Consider the following 24,640-nt stretch of genomic DNA (forward strand, 5'->3'; position numbering starts at 1 on the left):
ATGGGTGAACAATGAAAATTCTAATGCTAGGTGGGGTATATCTCCTTTATGAGTCAGTCAGGTAGAGCCCAGATCCCCCTGCAAAACAAACCAGGCCACTGCCGTTACTCTCGGTTAATCACTAAAACTAGAGGGTACAACCATAATGCCAAGAACACAGCACTTGATTACGGGACATAGAGAAATCAAGCTGAAACTGACCTGAAAACTTCCTCTGTACTAGCTGGCTTTCACAGTACCAGAAGGTGCTATGCAGGCCACTGGGGCAATTACCTTGTGGAAAATCTGAATGCTAGAAAACTGACATCTCAGTAAGTTGTACCCACTAGCGCAACAGTGGCTCAAAGGTAATGATAATAACTAACATCTTCTGACTTGGATTTGAAGCCTGTTCCAGAGGAAGGAACTCATGCCTAGCCAAAAAACCCATGACTTCAGAGGTCAAAGGTCCTAGGCGGGGAAATTTGCTACTTTTGTTTTGATAAAAGGCCATGATGTCAAACAGGATTCTCAACATTTGTTTATACACAGATTACTGTTTTCCTAACCTTCACCAGGGAAGCTCTTCCTTATGGTGGTTAGCAGTTAATGCCAAGTCTGATAAATTGATCAAAGTGCTACAAGTAAATGACTATTAAGTGTTCAATCATAAATGAGAAACCTATATCAATCCCCTTTGGCCACCCAAACAAGGAGTGGGGAAGGGACAGAAGGAATGTTAAGAGCTAGAGGATGGGGAACTCTGTGTTGTGAAATACGGCCTTTTTTTTTTTTTTGGTTTTTCGAGACAGGGTTTCTCTGTAGCTTTGGAGCCTGTCCTGGAACTATCTCTTGTAGCCCAGGCTGGCCTCAAACTCACAGAGATCCGCCTGCCTCTGCCAGCCTGGTCTACAAGAGATAGTTCCAGGACAGCCACAGAAAAACTGTCTCAAAAAAAAGAAAGAAATATGTTATATGGAAAAATTTTTAATTAAGGGGAAAAAAATATTCTAGGAGCTGGAGAGATGGCTCAGTGGTCAAGGGATGTACTAATCTTAGAGAGAACCAGAGCTTGTTCACAGTACCCACCTCAGGAGGGTAACAATCACTTGTAACTCTAGCTCCAGGGGGATCCAATGCCTCTGACCTCTGTGGGTACTTGTACTCATGCAAATAGTCACACAGAGATACACATCATCATCAAAATAAATCTTTAGTGATTGATGGATGGCTCAATGTATTGCCTGTTCTTCTAGTGGACACAGGTTCAATTTCCCAGCACCCCCATGTTTGTTTACAACTATCTGAACTCCTTAGTTCTAGGGGAACCAACACCATCTTCGGGCCTCTGTGGAGACTGCACATGTGTAATGTACAGACATACATGCAGGCAAAATATCCATACAAATAAAATAATTTTTAAAAACTACTCTCAAAAATGATTCCTTAAAATACAAAACAAACCTTTAAAAAAGATATTCTATTAAAACAACAACAAACCTTTGTTTTGTTCTAGGAACAAACTAAGAAAGGATTGACTCCATACTTTGTATTTACCAACACCTATAAATGTTTAAAGAAACATCAAAGTCATCAAATCCACAATTAACACAAGTTCAAATATGTAATCACCATTTCCCATTAAAGAGAAAAGAGTGCGCATATTTTACAATGAGGTGCAGGTTCACTGTTACTGATCGTAAAGAGGGCAAGGACTAAAGGGCAGAGAAGCGTCTCATCCAGTTCAGGCTGTGTGACAGGAAAATCTGGCTTGAAAACAGAAGACCAAAATACTTCTCTGTGGAAATTAGGTCAAAGGGAAAGAGATTAGACACCAACATATCTCCTTGGTGCTTGATATTGAAAGGCTGCTTAAATTTAATCTGAGGGTCGCGCAGTGGTGGCACACACCTTTAATCTAAGGACCAGGGAGGCAGAAGCAAGCAGATCTCTGTCAATTCCAGGCAAACCTGGTCTAGAGTGAGTTCCAGGGCAGGCAAGGCTACAATTTTACTTATTAAAATACTATGGAGGTGACATGAATTATAAGGCACAATTTTTAACTCTTAGAAATACCCTTAAAAGTGGATCACACATCCCCATGTTCTGAAAGCCTAAGCAGAGCACGGGGGGTTGGGGGGAGTAGACCATTGATGTGACTCAGAGTTGGTAAAAGTACATGCTGTCAAGATTGATGACCTGAGTTTGATCCCTGGGACCCACATAAAGGTAAAAAGAGAAAACCAGGGCTGGAGAGATGGCTCAGTGGTTAAGAGCTCTGCTTGTTCTTCCAAAGGTCCTGAGTTCAATTCCCAGCAACCACATGGTGGTTCACAACCATCTGTAATGAGATTTGGTGCCCTCTTCTGGCCTGCAGGGATACATGCAGGCAGAACACTGTATACATAATAAATTAAGTTAAAAAAAAAAAGAGAGAAAACCCCTTCAAACTTAATCTTTCTTCTGTGTGTGACCATACACGTGCACACACAACAAATAAATAAATGAGTGTAATGAAAAAAAATTTAAGGAAGTGGGAAGGGAGAAAGTCAGTAGACTGCTGGCATTCTCTTCTTCTGTTTCTGGTGGGCCATAAAATGAATTGTTGTTTTCACATGTCCCCATTTCCATAGTATTCTTGTCCAAGTACACTGAGCCAAGTAACAAGGACTGAATGTTCTGAAACCATGAGCCAAAAGAAACCCTTCCTCTTTTTAAGTAGTTCTGTTAGTACTTTGTCACAGAAACAAGACCTGACACGGATACAGAGTACAGTAGCTGCAACAGAGGCCATATGGTCCACAAGCCCTGAAATATTTACCGTTTGTCCTTTTCCTGTAAATGTTTATTTACTGGGCTATGTTTGTTTGTTTGGTTGGTTGGTTTTTTGTTTGTTTTCAAGACAGGGTTCTCTGTAGCTTTGGAGCCTGTCCTGGAACTAGCTCTTGTAGACCAGGCTGGCCTCGAACTCACAGAGATGTGCCTGCCTCTGTCTCCCAAGCCTAGGATTAAAGTCGTGCGCCACCACCGCCCTGCACTATACTATGTTTAAAAGAAACTGTGAAGCAAGCATCTGGCCATGGGCCTAGTACAGAGCCCTTTAACAACAGAAACAATCTCATTTAAAAATAAATCTTCAGATGGTCATTCATCTAACCAAAGAACACCCACAAATGGCCAAAACCTAGGAAGATACTAGACTCTATAGGTCATCAGTAAAATGCAAATTAGAATCATACAATGAGTCATAAGGGCAGTGATCTGACAAAGCAGAGGACAGCAATTCTCAGACTCTAGAATTTTATTGTATCATGTCAAATTAGTCTAGGAAACTTCATTATTCAGTTCTACATCTTCCACTTTAGATTCTGATCCAAATTAAATTTCATTCAGATTGATTCTCTTTTTACCAGTTAAAGCCATGAAGAATAGCTTTTATATACAAACTGCGCAATAGGGCTACTTAATAAATATTTATTATAAACAGGGTGTGGTGGCACACACCTTAAATCCCAGCATCAGGAGGCAGAAGCAGGATCTCTTGAGTTTGAGGCCAGCCTGGTCTATAGAGTGAGTTCTAGGACAATCAGAGCTACGTAGAGACTATCTCAAAAATAAAAGTCTTCCCAAAACTGTAAAAATATGCCATGTATAGTACTTTCACATGGTACTGAATAATATTAAATATGAAAATGCAACTAAAGTATTGATATTAGAGTTAAAATGTACAATGAGGCATGATTATAATCCTATAGTTAGTAGGATGAAATGGTGTTCAAGTGGTTACAAAGCAAGATGGTCTCAAAACACAGGGAAGAAGGAAAGGAGACAGACAGAAGGAAAGGGAAGGAAGAGGAAAAAAGAATGAAGGGGAAGAAAAACAAGGGAAGAAACCTTTGACAGTGACACATAGGACACACACTAAAGTATGCGGCAGTATAATTTTCCCTCAACTGTGATTAGCTCTACAGCACGCAGGCAATGAGTCATGTGATGTAATGCACATTGCTCTTATAGTTCAGGGCACTATCAGTAGGATGACTGATTTCTTCTTTCAGTGTCTGAATCATTCGTAATCAAACATTTCCTAAAATTGAGGTGTTATCTGTTCTGGTACATCATCAGTACCCACAGAAGAAAATTAGTACGTATTTGAAGAATGTAACAATATAGTATAAATAAGTTTTGGTTTTCCTAAAACCCAGTGGATATACACAAGAAAACTCACAAAACTAAAATTTGAAATAAACACTTTGAAGCAAATTAAGCAAGCAAATACTTTATCTCTTATGGTACAAAGTCCTAACTATTCTGGGGATTTCTAGTGTTTTAGGACATTCACTGAATCACTAAAGCTCACAGCAAAAATAATTCTGGTTTCTAATTCCTATACATCCAATAACTTACAGAAAAAGGGGAAAGAAAACTCAAATACTTACACACAAAGGTCTCCACATGGGTGCACAAGTCGCCACATTTAGGACAGCGAAGCTGGTTTCCTCCTTTCCCAGAATTCCCAGAACTTGATTTCTTACTGCTTCCTTCACTCACTGATTTCTAATGTTCACAAAATAGAAAGACAGTCAATCTTGGTTTCAAGACACCATTTTATATGTAGTTTAACTAGAAACAATAATTTGCATTAATCTTTTTATTTTAACTTTTAATTTTGGTTTTTCGAGACAGGATTCTCTGTAGCTTTGGAGCCTGTCCCGGAACTAGCTCTTGTAGACCAGGCTGGCCTCGAACTCACAGAGATCCGCCTGCCTCTGCCTCCCAAATGCTGAGATTAAAGGCGTGCGCCACCACTGCCCAGCTGCATTAATCTTATAATTTCCAGGCTGGAATTATTAGTAGTTTGTATCTACTGCCACTGGTGTCAGTAAGATCTACCATAAAAATCTAGTAAGTTCCAGTTTAGCACATGTAGTTATCTAAAAGCCATTTTGAAAATATATAATCTATATTAACATGAATATTAAATGCCTTTCTTTCTTTCAAGAATTCTAAGTATGCTGGGCAGTATATCCCCGCAGAAGGCAGAAGCAGAAGGATCTTTTTGATTTTGAGGTGCCATGTAGGTACTAGGAATTAAAGCTCAATCCTCTGGGAAAGTAGCCACCTCTTAACCACTTATCCACTAACCCATCTCTCCATAAAGCCCATAAAGTGATGTTTATACCAGCATAAGTTAGAGTTGTTTATGAAAGCAGGAAATGTCTAATCCCCACTCAGCCCTACAAGTGGTTATTTAATGACACTTTACTCTTGGGGATGTTAGCACTTTACTTATCGCTTACTAAGTACAATGATTATACAAGTATTGTACGGTACAAATTAAGCACTGAATAAGCTGGGCATGGGGGCACCCAGGAAGCTGAAGTGAGAGAATTCCATAGCAAGATGCAGGACAGCCTAAGTCACACAGACATTGCCTTAAAAAGCCACAACAAACAAATAAAATACAAAATAAGATCAAGTTAAACTTTTATGCAATTCATATTTCATATTGTTTTATGTAATTCCTATTTCTCTCTCTTTCTCTCTCTCTCTCTTTTTTTTTTTTTTTTTTGAGACAGGGTTTCTCTGTGTAACAGTCCTGGCTGTCCTGGAACTTGCTTTGTAGACCAGGCTGACCTTGAATTCTCATATCCACCTGCTTCTGCCCCCCAAATGCCAGGATTAAAGGTGTGTGCCACCACTGCCCAGCATAATTCATATTTCTTACAGAATACATTTAAGCTAATATGTAACACTATTATTATATTTAGCCCTTTAAAGGTGAGAAATTGTAAACTAGGTGGTGGCGGCACACACCTTTAATCCCAGCACTCAGGAAGCAGAGGCAGAAGGATCTCTGTGAGTTCGAGGCCAGCTTGGTCTGTAATAGTTAGTTCCAGGACAGGCTCCAAAGATACAGAGAAACCCTGTCTCAAAAAACAAAGAACAAAAAAACAAACAAAAAGCCAAAACCAAAACCAAAAGCAAACAAACAGAAAGGTGGGAAATATATAGATGCCAACAAAGACAAAAATAACCTTATTTCCATCTCCGGAGCCATCTTTGGTTGCCCCATCTTTTGAGGCAAAGTAAGCTGGTGTTTCTGAAAAGTTTCTAAAAGGAGCTCTGCGCAGGATCTGAGTGTCCAAGGTCCCCAGTCTTCCTAAAATTGGCACATGAATGCGCCCACAAGAAATACCTGGAGGGAGAAATAATTCTGTTAATTTTCATACCAAATACTGGTATGCCTGAATAAATTCCCATAGGGACTGGAGAGAACACTCAATGGTTAAGAGATTGGCTTCTCTTTTAGAGGGCCTGGGTTTGATTCCCAGTACCCACATGGAGGCTTACAACCACCTATAATTCCAGTTCCAGGGGTTCCAATGGCCTCTTTTGGCCTCTGCAGGCACCAGGCACACACACACAGCACACTTACACACACAAGTAAAAAATACACACATAAAATAATAGTAAATCTTAAACAAAACCCTGGTAAATAAATGTTTAACCAAAGAGGGCTGAGAAATGCTAGCTTTCACAGCAAAGCTACACACCAACACAGAAAAGAATAACCCTGTCAGAGGCATAACAAGTCAGGCCTCTGAATGATCCCAGCAAATTTTTTTCAGATCAGTTTTCAGATAAATCCTTTAAAAAGTGAGCAAGATCAGCTGAGCAGTGGCACATACTTTTAATCCCAGCATTTGGAAGGCAGAGAGACAAATGGATCTCTGCGAATTTGAGGCCAGCCTTGCTATGGGACAAGGGTCTTTCATCCTGTCACTTGTATTATTTTTAATAAAATGCTGATTGGCAAGTAGCCAGGCAGGAAGTATAGACGGGGTGACCAGGCAAGAAGTATAGGTGGGGCAATGAGAACAGGAGAATTCTGGGAAGAGGACACAGTCCACAGTTGTGATCTAGCCACAAAAGAAGCAAGATGTGATTGCCTCGCTGAAAAAGGTACCAAGCCACATGGCTAACATAGACAAAAATGGGCTAGTTTAAGATGTAAGAATTAATTAATAAGAAAAGCCTGATCTACAAGGCCGATCAGTTTATGACTAATGTAGACCTCTGTGTGTTTATTTGGGACTAAACGGCTATGGGACCTGGTGGGACAGAAACCTCTGTCAACACAGCCTGGTCTACAAAATGAGTTCCAGGACAGCCAGGACTATTACACAGAGAAACCTTGTCTCCACAAACTAAACAACCCCCCAAAAGTGAGCAAGACCATGTAAGTCATAACCTGTGGTTCTTTTAAATATGACAGGCGTTCAACACTTGCTTTACCTGTAGGTTTTTGAAAAAATGCTTTATAATTTAAATGCTATATTTGTGCTTTTTGTATATTATTTCTATCTTTGAGAATAAGCTTATCATAGCAACCCTATATTGGTTACCCGGGGGGAAGTTTCACTTTCAAAAATTACATGCTTTTCTACTTACATGAGGTTCTCAGTAGAAAATCTGAGACAGTCTTTAGAATGGTGGTTGTTAGGGTTGAAGGAATAGATGGTTTTGGTTGGACAGAGTTTACAAAATGAAAGGGTTGTAGACATGGATGGTGTTAATGGTTGAACACTGTAAATGTACAGCTGGCAAGACGGCTCAGCTGGTAAAGGTTATGTGCAATCTTGGAGAATGGAGTTTGATTCCTGGAACCCCCATCAAGATCAAAGAAAAAAACTGACTCTACAAAGATGTCCTCTGGCTTTCACAGATGTGTCATGGCGTATAAGCCCACAAGCACACATCATAGAAACACATAAATAACACTTTTAAAAATATTTAACACTACTAAATTATACATTTTAAAATGGTGAAGATAGGCGGAGAATGTCAGTGCACTTTTAATCCCAGTCCCTGACACATACTAAGTTCAAGGCCATCTTGAGCTACTCAAACACATGCACACACCCACATCCCAAACCAGGCCAGGTGCACACATTCCTGTAGCTTGTAAAGCTAGCACTCAGGAAACTAAGGCTGGAGAATTCCTATCTGGAGGCTAGACTGGGCCCATCTTTTTTGTTGTTGTTTTGTTTTGTTTCAAGATAGGGTTTCTCAGTAGCTATGGGCCAGTCCTAGAATTCTATCTATAGATCAGGCTGGCCTTGAACTCACAGAGATCGATCCACTTGCCTCTGCAAGTGCTGGGACTAAAAACATGCGCCACCATTTTAAAAAAAAAAGCAATAATTTATTTATTTATTTGGGTTTATTGAGACAGGGTTTTTCTGTGTAGTCCTGGCTGTTCTGGAACTCACTCTGTAGACCAGGCTGGCTTTGAACTCAGAGATCCGCCTGCCTCTGCCTCCCAAGTACTGGGATTAAAGACATGTGCCACCACCACCCCAGCTGGGCTTGTCTTAAAAAATAAAATAAGGCTAGAATGGTAGGGCAGGCTTATAATCCTAATACTTAGGTAGTACAAGAGGATTAGTCCAAGGTCATAATCAGCTATATACTGAGTTTAAAACCAGCAAGGACTAAAGATTCTATCCCTCCTAATCCCCCACCCAAAACAGGGTTTCTCTTCTGGAACTCACTTTATAGACCAGGCTGGCCTCAAACTCTCAAACTCAGAGATCTACCTGCCTCTGCCTCCCAAGTGCTGGGATTAAAAGCACACGCCACCACTGCCAGGCTTATATTCCTCTCTTGATGGACATTATATTGTTCTTGAGATGTCTTCTTTCACCTTTTGCTCTTCTTCTTTTTTTTTTTTTAGGACACATGTAGCCCTACCTGAACTGGAGTTCAATATGTAAAATGTTGACTGAGTTTTCTGTCCTGCCTGTTTCCCACAGTCGTTAAATCCCAAAGAATCACAGAGAGGTCTATGTCAATTATAAACTGATTGGCCAGTATCTCAGACTCTTATTAATTCTTATAACTTATATTAGCCCATAATTCTTGTCTATGTTGGCCACGTGGCTTGGTACCTTTTTCAGTGAGGCAGTCACATCTTGGGTCCTGTGCGTCTGGTAACAATTGCAGACTGAGCTTTCCTATTCCCAGAATTCTCCTCTCATCACAACCTATACTTCCTGTCTGGCTACTGGCCAATCAGCATTTTTTTTTGTTGTTGTTTTTCGAGACAGGGTTTCTCTGCGGTTTTGGAGCCTGTCCTGGAACTAGCTCTTGTAGACCAGGCTGGTCTCGAACTCACAGAGATCCACCTGCCTCTGCCTCCCAAGTGCTGGGATTAAAGGCGTGTGCCACCACCACCAGGCTGGCCAATCAGCATTTTATTAAAATACAACTGACAGGGTACAGACCATTGTCCCACAGCAGCAGACCATGCTGATCTTGACTTGACTCAGAGATTTCCCTTGATTATGCCTCCTGAATGCTGGGATTAAAGGTATGCACCACCACACCTGAATTTTTTTTCTTTTTCCTAATTTATTATTATGGATGAGGTGCAGGTGTGGGTGCACAGGCCATGGTGTTTATGGGGTCAGAGCACAACTTTGTACCATTAGCTCCTTCTGCCTTTAGCTGGGTTTCAGGGAACAAACTAAGATCAAAGAGGTGAATGGCCTTTGATTAAACAAAATTGTATTCTACTTCAGTACTGTGGTTCTACTAAGAACCTTCCATAAGCCAACAGTCTGTAGTGAGTCGCTAAGGTGGCTTCCTAGAAGTTTACCAAAGTGCTGTTAGGAGGTACGAAATAACAATGAAAGTAGCAGAGGAGAGAATAATGTTACATTTAAGAAAACATTTCTCTCTTTTTTTCATTATAATATTCTGAACTCACTCTTTAAATTTTACTTTCATGTGATCATGGATTTGCATGTTTAAGTATACAGTGTTCCCAAAGCAAAAACCAATGCAACCAAACAGAGTCACCACAGAAACACTAGCAGAAAAAAATAATTCATGTGTCATTTAAAGTTAAGGATTTTTCTTTTTGAGGGGGGGGTTTCAAGACAGGGTTTCTCTGTAGCTTTTTTTGGAGCCTGTCCTGGAACTAGCTCTTGTAGCCCAGGCTGGCCTTGAACTCACAGAGATCTGCCTGCTTCTGCGTCCCAAGTGCTGAGATTAAAGGTGTGTGCCACTACCTAGCTAGTTAAGGATTTCTTTACTGAAACTTTTAGTATGGTACTATAATACCATACTAAATTTTAACATGCTGTAATGTATGACTATGAACCAAGATGTCAAGCCAGGTAACAGGTGGTTCTCAAACTCAAGTTTGCATCAGTATTGCCTGATATGTTTGTTAAAACACACTGCAGGCACTCCTCATCAGTTCTATGGAAGGCTGGAGGCAAGACCCAAGAATGACCTTCTAACAAGGTCCCAGGTTGATGCTATGCTAATGCTGCCGCTGATGCTACTGCCTTGGGACTGTACTTCAAAAACAACTGTACTAAACAAAGAGGCCATTCACTGATCACAGAAGATATAAGGCACTACAGCAAATTCATCAGGGGGTTCAACTCTTTTTTTTGTGACATGAAACCCATATACTCTGGTGAAATTCTTGGACAGATTTCAAATTTTTTGAATACACACTATAAAATACATAGCAAAGAAAATTTACTATGCTAAGGAAGATAAAAAGAATTAAGGCTTAGTGGCATAGGACTATTACGCACCCAAGAGGCTAACGCAGGGACCAGTGAAATGGCCCAGTGGGTAAAGACATTTGTGACTACCGTAACAAACTTGAGTTCCACCCCTGATTCCCAGAAAGTGAAAGAAAAGAACTATTCCCACAATTTTCCTGACTGTCACAATACAGTGTTATGATATATGTATACGCATTCACCCCCACACATACAAATAAATAAAACTTCTTTTTAAAAAAGAATGTTGTTTTAAGGAAGGCCAAAAAGCAAGATTTTTAGATCCAAGTCAGCCCAAATTGTAATATGAAAATGTATGATTCTGAGCTGGAGAGTTAGCTCAGAGGTTAAGAGCATTGCCTGCTCTTCCAAAGGTCCTGAGTTTAATTCCCAGCAACCACATGGTAGCTCACAACCATCTGCAATGGGGTCTGGTGCCCTCTTCTGGCCTGCAGGCATACACATAGACAGAACATTGTATACATAATAAATAAATAAATATTTTTTTAAAAAAAGAAAATGTGCCGGGCGGTGGTGGCGCACGCCTTTAATACCAGCACTCGGGAGGCAGAGGCAGGCGGATCTCTGTGAGTTCGAGGCCATCCTGGTCTACAAGAGCTAGTTCCAGGACAGGCTCCAAAAACCACAGAGAAACCCTGTCTCGAAAAAACCCAAAAAAAAAAAAAAGAAAATGTATGATTCTGACTGGTGACGAATTCATAGATACTTCTAAAAGTATGATCTGTCACCTACCTTGATAATTAAGGAAAATGCCATTTTTCTGTTAAAAATTATTGGAAACAAGGTTTTAAAAAATCTGATTCCTATCTACGGAACCCCTGAAGGGCTCATGAACTACATGTGAAAAACCCCTGAAAACCAGGGAAACATTTCTGTCCATTTTGCAACACTGTTGGCAGCAATGATAAAAACCAGTTAAAAGTTAAACCATCTATGAACATCTGTCATACAGATAAAGCCTTGTCGATATCAGAGCAGCTGCTTATTAAAATAGCTTTGGGGGTTGAGGCAGGAGGATGGCAAGTTCAAGGCCTGCCAGGGTTACAAAGTGAATTCAAGGCTAGTCTAGAGAACTTGGTGAAGCCCTAACTCAAAACAAAATACTCTTAAAGGGCCAAGCGTATACCTTGGTGATAGAGCACTTGCTTAGCATGTGCTAAGTCCTTGGTTCTCTCCCACTATGGCAAAAACAAACAAAACAAAAAGAAATATGAAAAGCCAGGTACTGTGGTGTATGTCTGTAATTCACAGCTGATGCAGGAGTTTGACAACAGCTCAGACACAATGAGTTCCAGGAAAGTCTCAGCTACAGAGTGAAACCTTGTCTTAAAGACATAAGAAAGTAACTTACTCAGTTTTTAATTTTTAAAAATGTGTATGGGCATTTTATCTACATGTAATCTATGCAACACATGTGTGCCTGGTGCCCAAGGAAGCCGAAAGAGGGTGTTGGATCCTTAGAACTGAAGTGGAGTTACAGACAGTATGACCTACCATGTGAATGCTGGGAATTGAACTTGGATCCTTTGGAAGGGCAGCCAGTGCTCTTCAGAGCTATATCTTCAGCCCAAATTTTATTCAGCTTTTAAGTATTATTAACATACACATTTAATATATATTTAAATGTTCTTTTTTAGGACAAGCTTCCATTCTACAGCTGTTCTATAACTTGAAATCCATGGTGACCCTCCAAAGAGGTCTGAGAGTTAGTTTCATCCAGACTGGTGTGAATACTCTACACAGCTGAGGTTGGCCTTGAATCTGAGATCCCCCATCCCAATACTGCGATCATCCTTGGCTTTCTGCACTTCGTTTTGAACTAAGGAGTCTACAAAACTACAAATGATCCAGCTTAAAAAAAAAAACCAATCTATTTAAAATAGCATGAAAGAATGAATAAGAAATAGCAGAATATACTCTCAAAAAAGTTTCAAAAGATGAAAATGATTGCCAATTCTAGTGACAATATTTAAAGTGTATAATAACTGATGAAGTAGAGAATAAAGCTAAATCCTCATAAGTTTGACCTCTAACTGCTAACACAAATTGAAAAAGAAAAAAACATTTAAAAAAATACCTGCAACTTAACAACTACTTACTATATCAATTTAGGCTTACATTTTTATTTTATGCACTAGTTATTGCTGTGGGACAATGATCTTTTACCCTGTAAAGATCTGTCAGTTGTATCACTTTAATAAAATGCTGATTGGCCTGTAGCCAGGCAGGAAGTATAGGTGGAGCGAGGAGAACAGGAGAATTCTGGGCAGTCATAACCCAGATGCAGAGGAAGCAAGATGAGAATGCCTCACTGATAAAAGGTACCAAGCCACATGGCTGACACAGACAAGAATTATGGGTTGATGTAGGATATAAGAGTTAATAAGAAGCCTGAGCTAATAGGCCAACTAGTTTATGATTAATGTAGACCTCTCTGTATTTCTTTGGGACTGAATGGCTGCGGGACTGGGCGAGACAGAAACCTCTGTCAACAAGTTATTGCTTCTTGAGTTCTAAATACTGCTTAATAAGGAAAAATAGCATCATTACCATATATAACATTTGATAGTTTTTACTAAGTACATTCTGCTAGCCAAAAAAGATAAAAAATAAAATTAAAAAAAAAAGGCTTGCCAGGTGATGGTGGCTCATGCCTTTAATCCCAGCACTCAGGAGGCAGAGGCAGCTGGGTCTCTGTGAGTTATAGGCCAGCCTGGTCTACAGCATTCCAGGACAGACAGCCAGGGCTGCCAGAGCTGCCAGGGCTGTTACAGAGAAATCCTGTCTTGAAAAAAAAAATGAAAAAAGAAAAAGAAAAGAAAGAAATCTTAAATGCTTTGAAGGCCAGAGAATATAATTCAACAAGAAAGTGCTTGCCTGGCATCCTCAAGGCCCTGGGTTCAATACTCAGTACAACAACAAAAAAACAGTTTTGAGAAACCTGACTTGCTTGTGAAGGCCCATGACTCCAGCACTCCAGAGGCAAGATGAAGAAATCATGAGTTCAAGGCAGCCTGGTCTACCCAGCAAAACTGCTAAAAATGTTTCATCAATTATTAACTTTGCCCTATTTAATTTATTACAATTTGACTACCAGAAGGAAAGAAAAAGAAGGAAATAGGACTAAAAATTAAGGTAGATGCACTACAATTATAAAATCTATGATCAACATGTTTGACCTCTTTAGTCAGACATTTTTATGAAGTGATATCCTTTCTTTTTGGGGGGTGGGGGATTCAAGACAGAGTTTCTCTATGTAGCCCTGGCTCTCCTGGTACTTTATTCTGTAGAGCAAGCTGGCCTGAAACCTCAGACATCCACCAGACTATCTCCGAGTACTGAGACTATCTCAGAGTGCTGGGGTTAAGGTTGTGGGCCACCACCAACACACTGTGACACCCTTTCCACAAGGAATGGTTTCAAAGAAGTCAGAAATTGAAGTTAGATGCAATTCTAATATTCTTTCACCCAAACTCAGGGTCAACACTATCACTGAGTAATTTTAACTGGGCATCAAGTACTAATGAATGCAGATATTTAAAATGCAAAGTGACCTCATATAGGTCAAGCACATTTAAAATTGGTATCATGTATATATGTATGCATGCATGTATGCTCATGACAGTTCTTTTTCCACCTTGCAGCTCCCAGGGTTGAACTCAAAGCTCATGCCTTTATTTGCTGAGTTATCTTTACCACCCACGCAGCAAGTCAATTTAAAATATAGGCATCAGCCAGGAGTGGCGTCACACACCCTTAATCCTAGCACTCCCCTAGCACTCCAAGGCAGAAGCACACTGAGCTGAATTCAAGGCCAGACTGCTCTACCAAATTCGAGAGATCCACCAGCTTCTGGCCCCAAACTTCCTCCTGTCCAAAACACCCAAAACACATCACCCTCGTTACCGCTTTTGTCGACTTCACCAAATTAAAACATGAAGAATTTACTACTCCTAGCACCAACCGATAAGCCCTCAACAGATGTATCCCAAATAAATGAAGCCTCTGGAATTGGGACATCTACTTGTTGAGGTGTGGCAATGTTTTAAGACTAAATCTTACACTTACATGTCACTTAATACAAAATATTCCCTTCATTACTTCATTTCACGTGTAGAATAAAATGTCAATTATATATTTAGTAAGCAATGAAGATTTTACAGCTAATCCAAAAACTTAGGAAAACAGCTCTTATTGATCCGAGCCCTCATGAAAAGACGTCTTTAAGATCGCAAAGTCTAACAGGATCTAGCAACAGTCTGATATGCATAGATCTGAGGAAAAGAAAAACAGGTTTCATTCCCGGAATCTCTTGGCAGGTGTTCACAGGCCCTGATGAGTAGAGAAGCAAAGTAAACAAGAGCTACTCTTGGGGACAGATCCCGGCTGTCAAACTGGGGAAGCGGAGAGCGACTGTTGCTGTGTGTAAGTATTTGAAGAATTCCAGTGGTCATTTCCCATCTCCCCAGCAGTTTTTCTAAGATTCCAAAGTTTTCCAAATTTCTGGAAGACCGTGAGCTGTGTTTATGTCCTGGCGTCACCGACCGCACAATGATCGTGACACCGAGTGTTGTTGCGCTGCCTGAGTCTAGGGGGCTAGCCGGGACAACCGGGTACCCGGAGGTCCGCAAAAAGTGACAAGCCCGAATAGGACTGAGCGATTGTCACTTTTTAACGACCGAATGCAGCACTCGGTCTCTCTCCCAGAGTTGAGGCGAGATGGCCCCATTCCAGCCACAAACTCTGGAGGCCTGAGAGCGCACGGGCGGGCGGCAGCACACGGAGTTTTCCTCAAAAACAGACCGCCAACTACTTCGGAGACTAGCAGCGCCTGGCAGCCCTCATGCCCTCCTCCTCAGGGTCCTCACCGGCCCACTTCCCGAGAGCCCAGAGCGGGCTCCGGCGCGGGATTACTTCGTTACCTCTCTGCGCGGAGGTGAGCGAGGTGGTAAGCAGCCGGGCGGCCGCAGCGCCGCAGGTACAAGCGCCACAGCTGGACATCTCCGCGGGGCCTAGGCCGGGTCTTCACGCCCTGCGGATCTCGGGGGGCTCAGCGGCCCGACGGTGACGCTCGAGGGCTGCGCCCACGGGCTCCGATCCCTTCCGCCGGCTCTATGCTGGCGCAGCGTTTTCGCCACCAGGAAGCCAGGCCCGGGCGATCCGAGTGTCCCACGGCCGTCTACTCACCAGAGTAGACACCTTCCCTCCTCCCCTCCCTCCGGCTCTCCCCCATCCCCCGCCTACCCCAGCCGGGGAGCGTGCGCGCGCCTGCGTCCTAGGTCCGGGAGGGGGCGTAGTCCACGACGCGCGTGCGTAGAGACTAACGTGAAGCTAAAGAATGGGGGCGGTAACCTGGGCACCAATGAGCGCCTTACGGCAAGCAGCGAGCCCAAAGTTATGCAGTCGCGCAACTCCTCAGAAAGTGCCTTTATTCTGGTATTGAAAAGTTTTAGACCCAAAGAAATGCAAGTCAGGAGTTATTCCTACGCGTCTCACAAACAGGGAAAGAAAAAAGGAAAAGAGGTGAGGGCGTTTTTTAAGTGATCCAGACACTGAGAATGTAGTTGGGCCCTAATCCCACATAATAAATACATTACTAAATGGACAGTAACCAACAAGCTCGTGTACTACAAGTTTCTTCCCTCATGGGCTACACAGTCTGGCTTCTTTTATGTTTTTGCTTCCTCACTTGCTGTATAGAAATGCCACCTAATTTCACTCCTGTCCCCAGCAACAACTGTTGGATAGAAACAGCTTTTCTGGGGGCTGGAGAGGTGGCTCAGCGGTTAAGAGCATTGCCTGCTCTTCCAAATGATCCTGAGTTCAATTCCCAGCAACCACGTGGTGGCTCACAACCATCTGTGATGAGGTCCGGTGCCCTCTTCTGACCTTCAGGGTTACACACAGAAAGAATATTGTATACATAATAAATAAATAAAAATATATAGAAAAAAAGAATCAGCTTTTCTGTTCTTTCAAGCTTAGTGATGACAGTTTTTGGGGACTTCGGGTTTTGTTGTTGTTGTTTGTTTTTGGTTTTGGGGTTTTTTTTGGGGGGGGGTGCTGTGATGTTGAAGGTTGCTTGTTTGTTCATGGCCACCAAGACTCCCATAATAATCGAAATAACCACACAGAAACTGTATTAATTAAATCACTGCTTGGCCAATCACTATAGCATATTCCTAGCAAGCGCTTACATGTTAAATTAACCCACTTATATTATTTTATATTTTACCACGAGGCTCGTGGCCTACCTGCAAGGTTCCAGCTGGCGGCTGGTGTCTTTCCCCCTCTGCAGCTACATGGCATCTCACTGACTCTGCCTTCTTTCTCCCAGCATTCAAGGAACTATCCCACCCTTCTCCTGCCTACCTCTGTTCTGCCCTGCTATAGGCCAAAGCAGTTTATTAATCAATAGTAATCATAGCACACACAGGGGAATCCCACATCAGGGTTGTTGTTTGGTTTGGTTGAGTTTTTCTAGACAGGATTTCTCTGCATAACAGCCCTGGCTGTGCTGGAACTCACTGTTAGAGCTGGCTGACCTTGAACTCATAAGAGATCCACCTGCCTCTGCCTCCCCCAGTGCTGGGATTAAAGGCGTTCACCACCACCACCACCACCACCACCACCACCACCACCACCACCACCACCACCACAGGCATCCGCATGTTTTTGTTTGGGTTGTATTTGATGCTTATGCCAGAATAATTATGCTTCTTTTATAGATGAATCTGATCAACTCTAAACGACAAATTGTCAGGTAGCCCAGACCTTGCAATGCAGCTGAAAACAACTTTGACCATCTGCTGCTTATGCTTCTGCCTCTAGATGATTGAGATTACAGAGTTGCACCACATCCTACTGGAATCTTCAGATACAAATTTAGCCGGGCGGTGGTGGCGCACGCCTTTAATCCCAGCACTCTGGAGGCAGAGGCAGGCGGATCTCTGTGAGTTCAAGACCAGCCTGGTCTACAAGAGCTAGTTCCAGGACAGGCTCCAAAACCACAGAGAAACCCCGTCTCGAAAAACAAAACAAAACAAAACGGATACAAATTTAGAGGAGGCAGGACAGAGGTGGCGCACACCTTTAATCCCAGCACTCTGGAGGCAGAGGCAGGTGGATCTCTGTGAGCTCAAGGCCAGCCTGATCTACAGAGGAAGTCCTAGGAAAGCCAAAGCTACACAGAGAAACTCTATCTCGAAAAACCAAAAGAAAGGAAGAAAGAAACTTAGAGGAGAGCGAATCAAACCAGGACCATAACAGTTCATTCAGTCTCCAGCCAGAAAAGTGACTTCCACTTCCCCAGGTAAAGCTCTGAGAAGCGGCGTTCTAGGTTGCGGAGCAAGAAGGGAATTCCCATCTTCCTTCCCCAGGACCCACTCCTTCCTCAGATGCATCCACTAATACAGTTTTTTTTTTTTTTTGGTTTTTCGAGACAGGGTTTCTCTGTGGCTTTTGGAGCCTGTCCTGGAACTAGCTCTGTAGACCAGGCTGGTCTCGAACTCACAGAGATCCGCCTGCCTCTGCCTCCCGAGTGCTGGGATTAAAGGCGTGCGCCACCATCGCCCGGCTCACTAATACAGTTTTGAAGACACTCTAAAGTTCTCTCATGACGATGTTTTTGGACTGTTCTTGGGGTCTCTGAGAAGCTGTTGAGAGGGAACCAAGCGCACCTTCTCTGAATTCTCCCCCGCACCACCTTCAACCCAACAAGAGAAGTTACGTTTTGTGTTTTATTTATTGGGATTTATTTGGAAATAGTCATTCTGCATTAAAAACAAGATTGGAAATTGTGAATCTAAGATAAACTTTCAGAAATTCCTGTCAGAAATGAGCCAACCTCTGAATTAGAGGCCAGCCTGTTCTACAGAAGGAGTTTCAGGGCAGCCAGGGCTACACACCATAGAAAACCTGTCTCAAAACAAAAATAAAATTATGTATATGGATGTTTTGCCTGCATGTATGTCTGTGCACCATGGGCAAATAGTGTCAAAGGAGTTCAGAAAATGATGTCAAAATTTTTGGAACTGGAGTTGCAGGTGGTTGTGAGCAGCCACGTGTGTGGCCAGGCTAACTCAGGTCCTCTGGAAGAGCAGCCAGTGCTTTTAACTGCTGAGCCATATTTCCACCACCACCCCTACTTCTTTTGATATAAAAGTATTGACCACCACTCGTCATCATTTATAATAAGAAAACAATATAAAGTTGGATAGCACTGTAATTACTAGAAAGATATTTTTTATTGGCTTCTGCTGAACCAATAAGCCAAAGAACTTCAAAGATTGAGCCCACATGTAAGCACTGAGTTGGGGTCCAGAATAAGCATCAGATCAATAATATTACAAAATTTTGTTTGCTCACTTGTCCTGAACTGTTGAGATTTCTAGTCATATGATTATATTTTCATGAAGGGAATGAGATATTACATGAATCATAGCCCTTTAGTGCTCAGGTATTAACTTTCTGTAAAGGAATGGCTCACTGGAAGAATCACTTAAGTCTTTTTTTATTGATTTTTATTGAGCTCTACATTTTCTCTGCTCCCCTCCCTTACTCTCCCCTCCCCTCTTAAACCCTCCCCCAAGGTCCCCATGCTCCCAATTTACCCAGCTCTTGTCTTTTTCTACTTCCCATGTAGATTAGATCTATGTAAGTCTCTCTTAGTGTCCTCACTGTTGTCTAAGTTCTCAGGGATTTTGGTTTGTAGGCTGGTTTTCTTTGCTTTATATTTTAAAACCACCTATGAGTGAGTACACGTGATAATTGTCTTTCTGTGTCTAGGTTACCTCACTCAAAATGTTTTTTAGCTCCATCCATTTTCCTGCCAAATTCAAGCTGTCGTTACTTTTTTTCTGCTGTGTAGTACTCCATTGTGTAAATGTACCACATTTTTCTTATCCATTCTTCGATTGAGGGGCATTTAGGTTGTTTCCAGGTTCTGGCTATGACAAACAAAGCTGTTCTGAACATAGTTGAGCACACGTCCTTGTGGCACGATTGAGCATCCTTTGGATATAGACCCAAAAGTGGTATTACTGGGTCTTGAGGAAGGTTGTTTCCCAATCTTCTGAGAAATCACCACAGTGACATCCAAAGGGGTTGTACCAGCTTGCATTCCCACCAGCAATGCAGAAGTGTTCCCTTTTCCCCACAACTTCTCCAATATAAGTTGTCATCAGTGTTTTTATCTTGGCCATTGTTACAGGTGTAAGATGGAATCTCATAGTTGTTTTGATTTGCATTTCACTGAAGACTAAGGATGTTGAACATTTCCTTAAGTGTCTTTCAGCCATTTTAGATTCCTCTGTTGAGAGTTCTCTGTACTCCATTTTTTCTTGAGTTCTTTGTATATTTTGGAGATCAGACCTCTGTCTGATGTGGGGTTAGTGAAGATCTTTTCCCATTCTGTAGGCTGTCGTTTTGTCTTGTTGACCATGTCCTTTGCTTTGCAGAAGCTTTTCAGTTTCAGGAGGTCCCATTTATTAACTGTTTCTCTCAGTGTCTGTGCTGCTGGGATTATATTTAGGAATTGGTTTCCTGTGCCAATGTGTTCAAGTATATTTCCCACTTTCTCTTCTATCTGGTTCAGTGTGGCTGGCTTTATGTTGAGGTCTTTGATCCATTTGGACTTGAGTTCTGTGCATGGTGATAGATATGGGTCTATTTTCATTCTTCTATATGTTGATATCCAGTTGTTTCAGCACCACTTGTTAAATATGCTTTGTTTTTTCCATTTATTTATTTTTTGCTTTTTTTTGTCAAAAATCAGGTGTTGTTCCATTGGTCCTCCTGTCTGTTCTTATGCCAATACCAGGCTGTTTTCAGTACTGTAGCTCTGCAGTAGAGTTTGAAGTCAGGGATTATGATGCCTCCAGAAGTTCTTTTATTGTTCAGGATTGTTTTGGCTATCCTGGGTTTTTTTGCTTTTCCATATGAAGTTGAGTACTGTTCTTTCGAGGTCTGTGAAGAATTTTGCTGGGATTTTGATCGGCATTGCCTTGAATCTGTACCACTTAAGTCTTTAAAGCAAACCAGGGTTTGATTGTCTCCTTGTGTGGGGAGAGATTTGTTGGTAGTGTTTCAGTTTTGCTCTTCATGACCTGTCTCCTAGTGTTTGTAGATTCTGTCAAGGTGACAATTAACACTAACCATCTTATTATGCAAGCAACTTGAGTTCAATCCTTAGAATCCACATAAAAAAGCCAGTAAAACAGCTGGGTGTGGTGACATGTGCTCGTAAACCCACATTCTCTGTCTCACTCACAAACTCAAAGCCAAAAGGAGATTCTATCTTAAAACAAGGTGGATGGCTTCAGTGGAAGAGTGGCGGAGATGAGCCACTGGCCTCCGCATGCGCTTACAGCCATGCACATGGCCACGCACACACATGAAGTTGTAAGTAATGAATGGAAATTTCCCCTAATGTTTAGCAGAAGTGTTTCTCCAGTGCAGAGGGAATGGACCATAGCACCACATACTTTTCTGATGGAGGAAACAAAAATGACCGCAAAATCTTCAGCGTCACCAGAAGTAGGCTACAAAACAAACAAACAAACAAACAAGTCACAATAAAACCCTTGATGCTTTCAAAACTAGCACAGCAAACTCATTTTCATTAGAACATTTTAAATTTTTATCTAATAATTAAAAAACCAAGAACCGTAGGCTTTTAAGATGGCTCAGTGTTTGATGACATTTGCTACTAAGCCTAATGACCTGAGTTTGATTCCCCAAAGCCACATGGTGGAAAGAAAGAAACAGTTCCAAGTGTGGGGAGTGGTCTTGAGCATCTCTGTGGAGGGGTCACTGGCGGGCTTTCTCTGAAGTGAAATTTGGACTGAGGCAACTCCCAGAGGAGGGGGCTTGGGATGGAACTTTCCACCCAAACATTCCAGACTCTTTGGGTATATGGATGCCAGGGGCTGGGGTGAAGCCTTAACCCAAACACCACCTAGTGAGACCCTGTCTGGAAATAAGCAAAAATCTAGATGTGATACACACTTGTAATTCCAGCACTTGTAGGCAGAGTCAAGAAAATCCTAAGTTCCAGGCCAGCTAGGCCTAAATAACAAGACCTTGCCTCAAAAAAAAAATTAAAAATAAGGAGATAAAACAAAAAAGAAAGAGGGTAGAACTGCAGGTAGTGAAAGATGAATATTAGGAGACAAATTCTGTAAACTTGTACAGCAATCTTAGTGTTCAGGAAGGGATCCCCAGTGATTGCCCAGTTAGCAGAGTGTAGACTTTGCCCTAGAAAGTACAAAACACAGTAAGCAGGACAGAACTCAGGTTAAATTTTCTCATCAATGTGAACAAGGGTTATGTGGCTCTGGCATCAGGCCAGGGAAGGTTTCCTCACATGGCAGAGCAAATTTGGGTAGTTTCAGTTTATTCTCTAAAACTGTGCTCTGTGATGGGCAGGCACAGTGGCACTCACCTTTGATTTTTTTTTTTTTTTTTTTTTTTTTTTTTTTTTGGTTTTTCAAGACAGGGTTTCTCTGTGGCGTTGGAGCCTGTCCTGGAACTAGCTCTGTAGACCAGGCTGGTCTCGAACTCACAGAGATCCGCCTGCTTCTGCCTTCCGAATGTTGGGATTAAAGGCGTGCGCCACCAACGCCAGGCTTGGCACTTACCTTTGAATCCCAGTCTGAGGCAGAGTCAGGCAGATCTCTGTGAGTTCAAGGCCAGCCTGGTCTACAGGGCAAGTTCCAGGACAGCCGGAGCTGCACAGGGAAACCCTGTCTTGAAAAAAACAAAACAAAACACTGTGCTCTGCATTTCAGAATGCCTGGACTGCTGGAATCCACACTCATGAAGCCTGGGTTGAGACACTGGCTTCATGCGGAGCTGTTTCATGGTTACAGCTCACAGTAGTGTAGCTGGAACACCTTGTAGGTGGTGTTCAAACTGGGGAACTTATAACTGGATGTGATGGTGAACGCCTTTAACCCCAGCACCAGGGAAGCCTGTGATCTCTGCTCTTTCCAGTCTGGTTTACATAGTGCGTTCCAGGCCAGCCAGAGCTATATAGCGAAGTCATAACAATAAAAGGGACTGAGGGATCGCTGGAGAACCTTCTGTTCTTGCAGAGATTCTATTTTGGTTCCTAGCACCCACAGATTCACAGCTATCCTTAACTCCAGTTCCAGGGTACACGATGCTTTCCTCTGACTTCAGTTGGCACCAGGCTCTGTGTAGCCTCTGGCTGTCCCAGAACTCGCTCTGTAGACCAGGCGGGCCTTGCCTCTGCCTCCCCAGTGCTGGAATTAAAGGTCTTCACCACCACTCAGCTGTCAGCAGCGTTCTTTAAGAACGGTTTAACTGTTACAAAGGTGCACACTCCATTGCACATATGTACACTCCCTGCCCTGATAGTCACAGGTTGAGACAGGCCTATCAGGGTTATGGCTGAGCAGCTATGAGATGGAGCAGAGCTGGGAGTCTGAGCAGAGAGTACCGGAGTCCCAGAGGGATACTATGGCTTCTCTCTCACTTGGCACAGCACAGATAACCTTGAGCCAGGTTCCTACCAGGCTGTCCTCTCAAGTTTTTGATTCTGAACCACAGGGCCATTTGGGATTTCCCCTGTGATTAAAAATGGATTTTCTATCAGGACACGAACGGGAAATACCGTTGATCATGTCTTATCAGCTCTCCAAGACAAAGCACCTACGTTCACCCTTTCCTGACAGGTTAATGATGCTTAAAAAAGAAAGTCAAGTGCAATTTTCCGGCTCAAATAGTTTTAATGGAGCTGCTGAGACTTTATCTTGAGCTATTTATCTTGTGTAAACTACATAACTGAAGGAACATAGCTTTGTGTCTCTTCCTCTTGCATAAAACTCATTTTTTCTTCATTTTTACTCAATATTATCTCCCAGCATTGTGAATATCATGAGCTGCTGTGAAAAAATATGCACATCACCCAATACCAACACTGAGTCTTTTTAGATTAGAACAAGGGTAAAGGTGTCTGCTGCCACAAGTTCAAACCCTGAGACCCACATAGTGGAAGGAAAGAACAAGTGTTGAGACTGGAGAGATGGCTCAGTGGTTAAGAGCACTGACTACTCTTCCAGAGGTCCTGAGTTCAATTCCCAGCAACCACATGGTGACTCACAACCACCAGTAGTGAAATCTGGTGCCCTCTTCTGGTCTGCAAGGACACATGCAAGCAGAACACTGTATACTTTAAAAAAAAAAAGGGGGGGGGTTGTGTGTCCAAACACATAAATAAATAAATAAATAAATAAATAAATAAATAAATAAATTTTAAAGGAAAAGGAAAAGGGTGGGAACTCAAGGGATTGAGAGCCAGACTAGAGCCTAAATCTTCTGGTTTAAAAACTGTACTGCTTTGGAGACTCCACTTGGCAGCTGATAATGGCCTGAGTTCAACCCCTGGAGCCCTCACTCTAGAAGATGCGCTCTAACCCCAAACATCCCATTGCACAAAATAATTGTTTTAAAATTTCACCTTCTCTTTTACCAGGAATTCTAGTGCTGCCTCTCAGACAGACACGGGGTCCTATGGGTTACTACTGCTGTGATGAAACACTGTGACCTCAAACAGGACACCAACCTGGAGGCAGCAGGTAATTAAGAGGCCTCGGAGGGGTGTGGTTTACTGGCTTGTTCCTCAAGGCTCGCTCAGCCTGCTTTCTTATAGAACCCAGGACCACCAGCCCAGGGATGGCCCCACCCACAATGGGTAGTCCCTTCCCAATCAATCATTAATTTACAAAATGCCCTACAGTCGGGCAGTGGTGGCACATGCCTTTAATCCCAGCACTCAGGAGGCAGAGGCAGGTGGATTTCTGTGAGTTCGAGGCCAGCCTGGTCTACAGAGCTAGTTCCAGGACAGGCTCCAAAGCCACAGAGAAACCCTGTCTCGAAAAACCAAATTAAAAAAAAAAAAAAAAAAAAGAGGGCATCAGATCCCTTGGAGCTGGAGTTACAGATGGTTGTGAGCCACCATGAGGGTATTGGGAATTGAACATTGGCCCTCTGCAAGAGCAGCCAGTGCTTTTAACCACTGAACACTG

The 24,640-nt window shown here is 42.3% G+C and overlaps 1 protein-coding gene across 2 annotated transcripts in view; it reads right to left on the minus strand.

The window, feature by feature from the left end:
- Positions 1-15,817, minus strand: part of Clpx (caseinolytic mitochondrial matrix peptidase chaperone subunit X) — a 39,957-nt gene extending 24,140 nt beyond the window's left edge. For both annotated transcript variants that reach the window (XM_041679857.1, XM_041679856.1), the window contains exons 1-3: positions 15,512-15,817; positions 6,018-6,178; positions 4,419-4,536 (exon numbers count right to left, since the gene is read on the minus strand). In XM_041679857.1, coding sequence (XP_041535791.1) covers positions 4,419-4,536; positions 6,018-6,178; positions 15,512-15,590 — 358 coding nt within the window. In that variant the 5' untranslated portion in view covers positions 15,591-15,817. The remainder of the gene's footprint in view (positions 1-4,418; positions 4,537-6,017; positions 6,179-15,511) is intronic.
- Between the last annotated feature and the right edge of the window lie 8,823 nt (positions 15,818-24,640).

The sequence above is a fragment of the Microtus oregoni genome, unplaced genomic scaffold (assembly GCF_018167655.1).
Source record: "Microtus oregoni isolate MIOR12 unplaced genomic scaffold, Mior012 000032F_ref0000030, whole genome shotgun sequence".
NCBI classification, from domain to species: Eukaryota; Metazoa; Chordata; class Mammalia; order Rodentia; family Cricetidae; genus Microtus; species Microtus oregoni.